The following is a 9,477-nucleotide window of genomic DNA, read 5'->3' on the forward strand; positions in this document are numbered from 1 at the left end:
TCCTCCAAATAGGAGACAATGTTATCTATCAAATTAAATCTTTGTCTGGGAACCTAGATTTGAAGAGGCGTGCCTCAAGTTTTGCCTGTCTTTCTGCACTTTTATTCACAGTTGAAGAACAAAGATATTTATGATTAGAGTGCACTGTAAAGTTCAGTAAAACCTAAGATGGAAAACTTACATTACTTTTAAAGTCATCTTAAATTTCTTTTCTGAATATTAGAAGTTTGTGGTAACAGCCTTAAAGCCGTGAATGAACATTAAAGCACAGTGAAAAAGGCAAAATTTTATATGAAATATTGATCTCCTGTCTAGACATGTTTAATCTTTAAAGTTGGCTAATAAAACCACTTCATATTCATTTATACTATTGAAGCATTAGTACTTGGAGATATGTTTTTATGGTTGTACCTCGATAGATTAACTCTTAGCTTTGCTTGAAATAACCACTGTACTGGTCTGTGGATATGAGCTTTAGATCCTGAGATTTTAGTTTGTGCAGCTTGAAATATTTAGAATTTCTTTCTCAGTGGAAGCGGTTGCTTATCTATAAAGCTGTAAATGGACAAGGGGAAGTTTTTATTCTTTGTTTCTCATAAGTCATTCACTACTCAAAAATCTTTCTTCTTCTGGGAAGAAATTGATAGAACTTAGCATCAACTCAGAGTAAAAATCATGTGAAATGTTTTATTGGATTAAAGATTTTAATAATTCCGTGAAAGGTAACTCTATTTTTCCAGATGGTTTTGGTTTTCAAGTGAAATTTAGCTATTTGTGACTAACTGAGAAGTTTGATTCTGGAACTTCAAGAGTGCCAGCTATATGAAATCTGAGTTCTGTATTTGTGTAAAACTAAATCTTAATTATTCTTCTGAGTTTTGTATTTGCATTGTTTATTTTGCACAGCCTTTATTCTTTAAGAAATCCATGCAATTTTCCCTGTTTAATCACAGATAAAGTAAAAGGGACCAACATGGAAAAAAAAAACAACACCTGTACTTGATCTTTGCATGTAACTTTTCTTTAATTTGTATACTTTCTTGTATTCTTATAGGAAACAAAGGCAGAACAAGGTATCAGTGGGAGTAGACTTAAAGGAGAAGACTCTTCACAGATGAGCATGGCAAACAGGTACTCAAGAAGTTTGCTCTACCTGAAATGAGCAAGAATTATAATTTAAAAGTGAGATCAAGCTGTTTCTATATTTGAACCAAGAAGTACTGCATTAAGTAAATATTTGATGCGATGAAAAATACATACTGTGTGAAGTAAATATTTGATGCAGTGAGTAATAAATTGTGTGTAAGATATCAAAGCTATAGACATGGATTGCAGACCTTGCAAGTGTGCTTTGGCATTTTTAGCTTATGGTTTGGCTGGTAATTCTACAACACATATTCCAGCCATTTGACCAAAACAACAACAAAAAAAAACACAAAAAAACCAAACAATAATTGAAGCAGTACTGCAAAACTATATGAATCTCTGAAGTTTTCAAGGCAGCATCATAGATTATCCCAGGTTGTTTTCGGTTCACATGTGCTAAAATCCTGATTTATGGCTTCACATTTAAATTTCTTCCTGCGTATTTTAGGAAGTTCAGGAGCCTAACACTTCGCAGGCTTCTTTTCAGATGCAATAGGTAGGAAAGTTTTCTAGTTTTTTTTATTAGTTCTTTTAAGGATTGCAGAAATCTGTTCATTATCATGCTCCAAATTAATCATACTGTATAGCTAGAATCTCTCATAAAGGCTCTGTATGGTGAGTCTTAATTTTCCTCAGAAACTGTTGAGGAGATGAGATAGCCAGAGGCAGCTCTCCTATCTTGTATCATTGCTGTGCATTCAGTTTGGACTGTAAAGACATCTCATACATGTTGTGCTTAGAGCTGAAGAGGGCCATATCATACAGATTTAAATATGCTTTATACTCACTGTGTGAAACTCAAGGGTCACCATGGTAGAAAAAAATGCAGTAGCTGTAGTTCTTTAAGCAGTTGCATTCCAGGAGAATGGGATGTAGTTATTGATTTGCTTGTCTCTGTTCTGAGTTCTAACAAAGGAATAAAAAAGACTGAGTTCCCTTTTTTGATAAGTGACGTTTAGGTCTGATATCTTTTACATGGTTGTTGAAAGATAGGTTTTGAAGTGGGATTAGGATTTCAAGCAGACAGAATTCTGTAGTCAGTACTCTTTAAGTTTTAACTGATCTTAAAAATCTGCCATTAAGAATTTATTGCTTACAAACAGAGCACAAGTGGGATGTTGAATAAAACTTTTGAGATTTGATGTTACAAAGGATATTAAGATGGATTTTAAAATGTTGTTAGTCATGTCATGTACCATCTTGATAATAGGTCAAGACTTCCTGACATCAAAGAATGTCCAGCTGTGATGGAAATGGACCCAGTAGCTTTAGTAGTTTTAGAGATTATATTTGCAGGATCTGAAGGGATATTTTATCTTCCCTAGGTGATAGTTTTGTGTATTGTAGAGAAACTTTGCCTCTATCTAAAGGAGCTCAGTCAAGTGTTTTTTTGTTTTTACTTTAGCCTGAATAAGATAATACTGCAGATCGTGGAAAAGAATAACCCGATAATTGCTTGCAGAAAAAGGAGGAGTTTTTTGATGATAAAATTGTAATCACTTGGCATCATATCCCACCCATAACAGAGGAGAGAAGGGATGACCAGATTCCCGAATGCTTTTATTAACTGCTAAATTAGGGAAAACAAACGAAAAAGCACAACAAAACACCAGCACAGCAAACTTCTTTTTCTTGCACTGAGAAACGAGAATTTTCTGTAGTTTCAGTATTTTTTTAAATATATTAAAGAAACAACATATATAAAAATGAATACTTACCACTGAGTTTTTTTGAGTCAACATAACATTAATTCTTATCTGTTAAATTTAAGTGGTGAAAAATAGCATATAGGCAAGTGAATCACAGAATTATGGGGGGTTGGAAGGGACCCCATGGGAATCCAAGTATTAATAATGGGGAACAAGCATGAATGAAAATTCAGCACTCCATTGATATATTTAAAAGCCCTGCTGTGAATGACCTCTTGTGAAACAGGATCAGAGAATCAATAACTTATTTGGTGACTCACTGTTAATGCATTTTTAATGGATACTGAGATGCATTTATGGACATGATAGCATCATTTTCTGTGTGCACTGTTCCAGAATAAAAGATGAATCTTCTTCGAGCGATGAAGACCCTAGAGCTGCCAAACAAAACCTTGGGTCATTACAAGCCAACTCGAGTCATCTCTCATTATTGTCTGGAATTAGTTACAAAAAAACACTTCGACTAACTTCTGACCAGCTTGTGAGTTGGTTTTACATCTTTGTACTGAAATGTCATTTCTAATGCAACGAGAACAATATTGTTATCCAGACTTGTAAGGTTTAATTATTTTTTTACTTCTTACATTTAATTCCATCTCATTACAACACTTTTAAAGCTATCTTTTCCTTTTTCTTCTCAGTATTATGCATGAATGTTCCTTCAGGAAATGCTGGGGTTCAGAGATTTGGAGCCCATTTAGACAAATACCAAAATTATTTCTGAAGTGTGTGTTTTGCACCTGGGTATACTGGAACCACATCTTTTCTGTGTTGTGTAAAGTTTGTGTCAACCCAGAGGTCTCTTTTCTGCCTCCACCCTCCCGTTAATAAACAGACAGACATTATTATGTAAATGCAGTTCTTTGTTAGTAACTTTTGAAAGAGCTACTTGTGCACTCACTATGAAGCCAGACTATTAATTTCTTGTCTTCCTCTGTGACAGAATGCATTCTGACTAATGGTGACAAAACTGTTGCTGCTCTATGTTTTGCATGTGCCAATTGGATTTTGGAAAAATGGGCTACTTAATGAAATATTTTTTGTCATCTTTTCTACAACCAATTAATTTTCTAAAGGAAACTCATATGAGAAGTACAGCATTCTTCAGCCTATTGCTTACTGCCTAAATAGTTTGAAAGGAATTTTGAATTTTTCTCAAGAGATGGATGAAATGTGGTTGTAACTTCCTAAATCAGGCAGAAAACAAGGGCTACACAAATATATTACTTGGTTACAAATATATATGTCCTTTTCAGATACGTAAACCTTGTAGTAATTAGCAGAAGCCAGAACTACTCTTGGACGGGATTCTTGATGACACAGTAGATAGGACTCATCAATTTCCCATCTGCATTCACACCTTCATTTTGCATATTAACTCACTGAACAATTAAATGGAATATAACTAAGAACACTTAAAGGAAGAAACTCCTACAGGTTTTGTGAAAATGAGTGGTTGAGCCTACATAAAGATCAAATTAGTAGTCTCATGCCCAATTAATTCCTAAGTGAAAGGGAAGGGCAGCATGATGGGAAAGTTAAGGAACTTCGGAAACTGAAGGATAATAGGTGGGTTATTATAGACTAGAAATGTGCCAATGTAGATCCATGTAACATAAATCCACACATAAGCACTCTGTCTGTTTTCACTGTTCATGGCGCTACTTGTTACCCATGCTTCTCTCTCCATATCTGTATCTTTATCATGGTATGAGAAACCTTCCATATTCATTATTGCATGTGAACCTTTCAGGATGCTCCTTCCTGTCACTTACCATGAATCAGATTTTTTTTTTTCATTCTGTTCCATAAATTAATGCTTCATATTCACCATATGTGACAAATCTCTTCTGACCTGACTTAGAAAATGGCTCTGCTGAAAGCAGTAAGGTTGTGTGACCAAAGCAACAGCCATCTATAGCTTTCTGTTCTGCCTGATGTCTGTTTCACGTGCTCAAATTGTTGATAATCTTGCTAATAATGTCTTGCAGAAAAGCTTAAAGCTGAAGAATGGTCCCAATGATGTGACCTTTAGTGTTACAACACAATATCAAGGTACTTGCCGCTGCGAAGGCACCATTTACCTATGGAATTGGGATGACAAGGTTATAATTTCTGACATAGATGGAACAATTACACGGTGAGTTCATGAAAAGGGGACTACTTATTTGCCTCTGTCCATTGGACTAAAAACCAAAAGAATTGTATTTTAGTATCCTGTGGAGTCTGTGTGTTTTTTCTTTGCTTCAGTTTTGTTTGTTTTCAAACACTGCAAAACTCACTGGCTAGAATCATTATTTCATAAAGAAACATGCCATAAGCACTCACTTTTCAGTTTTTCACTTTTTGGTGTTTTGTGATAGCATTCACAGCAGTGTTGCACGGCATTCCACAGAATCATAGGGTTCTTGCTCTATCACACTTGTGATGTACAATAGATGCAAAAAAAAAAACAAAACAAAAACAAAAAACAAACAAACAAAAAAATGAACAAAAGGATTTCCAAAACTAATCTGGGCTGAATTAAAATATTTGATTTGAACTGAAGCTTGAACTTCTTTTTTTTCCATTACAATTAATCAGTTGAAGGGCTAACTGTTTTTTGGTTGCCAACACGAATTAGTTCCTCTGCCTTTTTATTTTCTTAAGTTTCAGCAAAGTAAATGAGACCTACTCTTCTCTTTGTCTGGACAGTAATTGAATCCCTTCACCTTACAATACTGTTGTGAATCCTAATCCATTGCCAAATCTTTTCTCTATAAGATGCAAGATAATTAGAGTGGTTGGATTTCTTGCTGTGTATCCTTATAACAATTGATCTAGTGAGGTGCTCAATTCTTTGTACTTGTAAATTTTATTGTACTGTAAATAATTTTCTTTTATGTAGAGTGGGAAATATGTTGAAACTAGTATAACTATATATGACCAACTGCCAGCTTGGTTATTTGAAGAAGTTAGAACGCTTGGAAGTTTACAATCTTACCTACCTTATAGTTAGATTTGGTTTATTTAGAAAATGTAAACCCTAAAAAGTATACTTAATACTAACTGGTCTACTCCATAGGTCTAACTGGTAGTCTGTATGCTGTAGCTTCCTTCTTATGGCTCACTAACTTGTCTGAGAAAACAAGTCTTGGGGAACTAGGCTGATTAAAACAGCATAGATGTGTCAAGACTGTCTTGAAAGAAAAGGGAATAATCTCACCCTCTTCTGATTGCAATCAGTACCCTGTAGAAAATCTAATTTTCTTGTGCAGCTAGGTAATTTAATTAGGGGGACTTATATTAATCTCATCTGTTATTAGTTGAAAGCAGTAAGTTTGTTTTTTGTTCTTCATTTCAACCACATTGTTCTTCTTTTATTCAGGTCAGATACTTTAGGTCATATTTTGCCTACTCTTGGCAAAGATTGGACACACCAAGGGATTGCAAAGTTGTACCATAAAGTGAGCCAGTGAGTATTCAGTAAATCTGTTCATATATCTGTGACTGGTGTGTTTTTATTCATTTGCACACAAAAGTTGAAATCTTTATAGACTGTTATGATTACAGAAATCTCACCAGTATCTCTTTGCATACATAGTGTAACTGTCTGCTGTCTGATAGCCAGACCAATACCTGCTTTGTGATACCAGGAACAGAAATCTCCTGTGAATTAATGAGTAGCAATTATTCTCCTAATCATCCCAAACAGATACAGTTCAGTTCAGAAAAAAATGTAGTAATCTAAATGAGTTGTATAGCTTCAGTAAGTGGAAGTTTTCTTGCAACCTGGGAGTTGCAACAGCATTAACATATGAGACTTTCCTATCTATCCTTGAGGATAGACATTGCAAAACATCTAAAGGATTGTTTAGCTGAGGGTGGTCCCTGCAAGTGGAGTTCTTGCCAAAGCTTACTTATCTGGAAGTTAGGTGTCTAATCTAAACTAATTGCTTAGTTGTTTTTCTTTTGAAGTGGTGAGTAGAAAAGCATGGGTTTCTTTATCTGCTGTGCATGGATGAAATCTAAAATACCTGAGATGAGTCAGTTTAGGAGAATTTCTGCTGTTTCTGGCAAGCAGAAAGGGAGTTGAGAGAACAAGTGTAGACACAGCTGTCTAAATATTAAATTTCTATAGCGTAGTATCTATCTTGAGTAGGAATGGACCATTTAAGGTTCTCACTGTGTTTATATACAGTGGTGGTGGTCTTTGTTACTGATAATTATATGATTTATTTCATTTTTTGCCTATATGAATATTTGCTGTTAATCCATTATTTAGCTGCAAATTTACAAATATTAAAATACTTTAAAGGTGTTGAAAGTTATTGAGATACATGTTGCACAGGGCCTGAGGAACTAAGAAAAACTTGATGTTTCCTCTGAGTGTGAATAGGAGAACTGTTTTGAGAGGATAGTGAGCTTTGTCAGTAGTAGTTGAGGGGGGGAAAAAAGAAGCTAGGAGAAAAGTTAATCGATATCTGAATGGGATCAGATGAAGTGTCTGTTGTATTCTGATAATCATACATCCAGATTTTTAGCATCAACAAGTTTTAGTGATTGTTGACTGTACATGTTGAACAGACACTGGGAAAAAAGAATGTATTTTCTTACATCACATTCAGCTGCTCTTGTATATTGAGCTTACCACAGCTGTTTGAAGAACCTCTGGAACATATCTTAACTGTTCCTTTAGGTAATCTGACTTGTTCTATGCACTGTGGTTATGTTAGGACTTGTTTATTACTTTTTATTTTACATAAATGATAAATTATAAACCATGGTTAGTGGAATCTAAATTATGCCAGAGACACTGATTCATCCTCTAGTTCTTGTATAGACATACAAGATAAGAGAAAAAACAGGACAGCATGTGAATTCAGATACTGGAATTCGGTTCCTGTCTGTAGACTCTGTATTGTCTTTGGTGAAAATGTTAATTTTTTTTAGTTGCAGTTGTTACTTCTGTGCCTGTCAGTAGTTAGGGCTTTGCTGATCGAAAACACGAAAAATGGGAAAATAGATTTGAATCATGTCATTTTTAAAATTACTGAGTTAATTATTAGCAGCTAGACGTTACAGCTGAATGCTACAGAAATATTGAATAGTTATATTTAATGGCTATGCTGTGTGCTGAATGTGCATTTGTTTATTTCACATTCCATTGTAGGACTTGCAAAAGGAAATACTATGAAGTTGAACTAATGCCTTTCAACTCTGTTCTGTTCTGACAGAACCTGTAACTTCTGCTGAAACTTTTGTTTCAGTGTCAATACAAAGATTACTTCTCATACAATGTTTTGCAGTTTTACTTTCCTCAGAGTTGAAAGGAGCGTGTTGCTGCTGCACGTAGACCAGTTTTCCCCACCCAGAGGCCCAGAAGGCAGGACTATGACATTGTTAATAAAATGAAGGTTAATCTGCCATTGTCTGTTTTATGCCAAGTGCTTCCTCTTAGCAGATGTTATTTTAGCTAATTCAAATGTCTCTGGTTTTAGTGTGCAAGGGTAAGTAGAAAGTCATCTAAAGTCATGAGAAGAGGAGATAAATAAGCCCCTTCTAAGTGTAAATCATTAACTGTAATGGAACTAGGCAGATTTTTATTGTCCAGCATTGTAACATAAACGTTGTTCCTTTTAAATATAGCTGTTGAACCACTGTGATTGATTCATATGAGAACAAACTCACGACATTATTTATTTCAAAACATCTGCTTTGTTTTCAACAGCATTATCTTCTTTTGTTTCTGTTTACAGAAATGGATATAAATTTTTGTATTGCTCAGCACGTGCTATTGGAATGGCAGACATGACCAGAGGATACTTGCACTGGGTCAATGAACGCGGAACTGTGCTGCCACAGGGGCCAGTGTTGCTGAGTCCAAGCAGCTTATTCTCAGCTTTGCACAGGTACTGCAGTATCACTTTTGTGTAGAAAGAAATTTGGAGGTTGGTGGGGGGAGCACAGGTGAAGGCAATTCACCTGTGCAGCAGGAAGGGGTGGAGCCTGGCTCCACCTCTTCTAGACCCATTTAAGAGCTGACTGCCAGTGGAGAAGGATCTCTCTCTGGAGATCTGCTCCATCAGGAGTTCATCTCACGAGCCCAGTACAGGGTGAGTGACTTTCTCTTATTTCTCCAATATAAATTCTATTAGCCAAGCTCCTGGATATATATCTATACCATCTGTATATCCATTGATTAAACAGCATGATAATATTTATTTCTTGGTGGCTGTAAAGAAGTTCACCTGAAAATAAAATGAACTCTTTATAGTTCTGACTGTACTGTGCTTTTCTACCTGGACAATGATGTTTTTTGTAGGTGTTGGTGAGTAATAAATCACAGAATCAGAATTGTAGGGGTTGTAAGGGACCTCTAGAGATCATCGAGACCAACCCCCCTGCCAAAGCAGGTTCCCTACACCAGGTTGCACAGGTAGGCGTCCAGGCAAGACTTGAATATCTCCAGAGAAGGAGACTCCACAACCCCCCTGGGCAGCCTGTTCCAGTGCTCTGTCACCCTCACCGTGAAGAAGTTCTTACGCACATTCGTGTGAAACTTCCTATGCTGCAGCTTATGTCCGTTTCCCCTCGTCCTGTCTCCACGTACCACTGAAAAGAGACTGGCCTCACCGCTATG

General features: G+C 35.9%; 1 protein-coding gene across 1 annotated transcript in view; it reads left to right on the forward strand.

The window, feature by feature from the left end:
* The window catches only part of LOC104909978 (phosphatidate phosphatase LPIN1-like), a 19,220-nt gene extending 10,417 nt beyond the window's left edge, over positions 1-8,803 (forward strand). The window contains exons 2-7 of the mRNA XM_019613600.2: positions 1,055-1,131; positions 1,595-1,642; positions 3,192-3,336; positions 4,847-4,995; positions 6,223-6,309; positions 8,594-8,803. Coding sequence (XP_019469145.1) covers positions 1,055-1,131; positions 1,595-1,642; positions 3,192-3,336; positions 4,847-4,995; positions 6,223-6,309; positions 8,594-8,771 — 684 coding nt within the window. The 3' untranslated portion in view covers positions 8,772-8,803. The remainder of the gene's footprint in view (positions 1-1,054; positions 1,132-1,594; positions 1,643-3,191; positions 3,337-4,846; positions 4,996-6,222; positions 6,310-8,593) is intronic.
* The last annotated feature ends 674 nt before the right edge of the window (positions 8,804-9,477 follow it).

Source organism: Meleagris gallopavo, chromosome 2 (assembly GCF_000146605.3).
Source record: "Meleagris gallopavo isolate NT-WF06-2002-E0010 breed Aviagen turkey brand Nicholas breeding stock chromosome 2, Turkey_5.1, whole genome shotgun sequence".
Taxonomy (NCBI): Eukaryota; Metazoa; Chordata; class Aves; order Galliformes; family Phasianidae; genus Meleagris; species Meleagris gallopavo.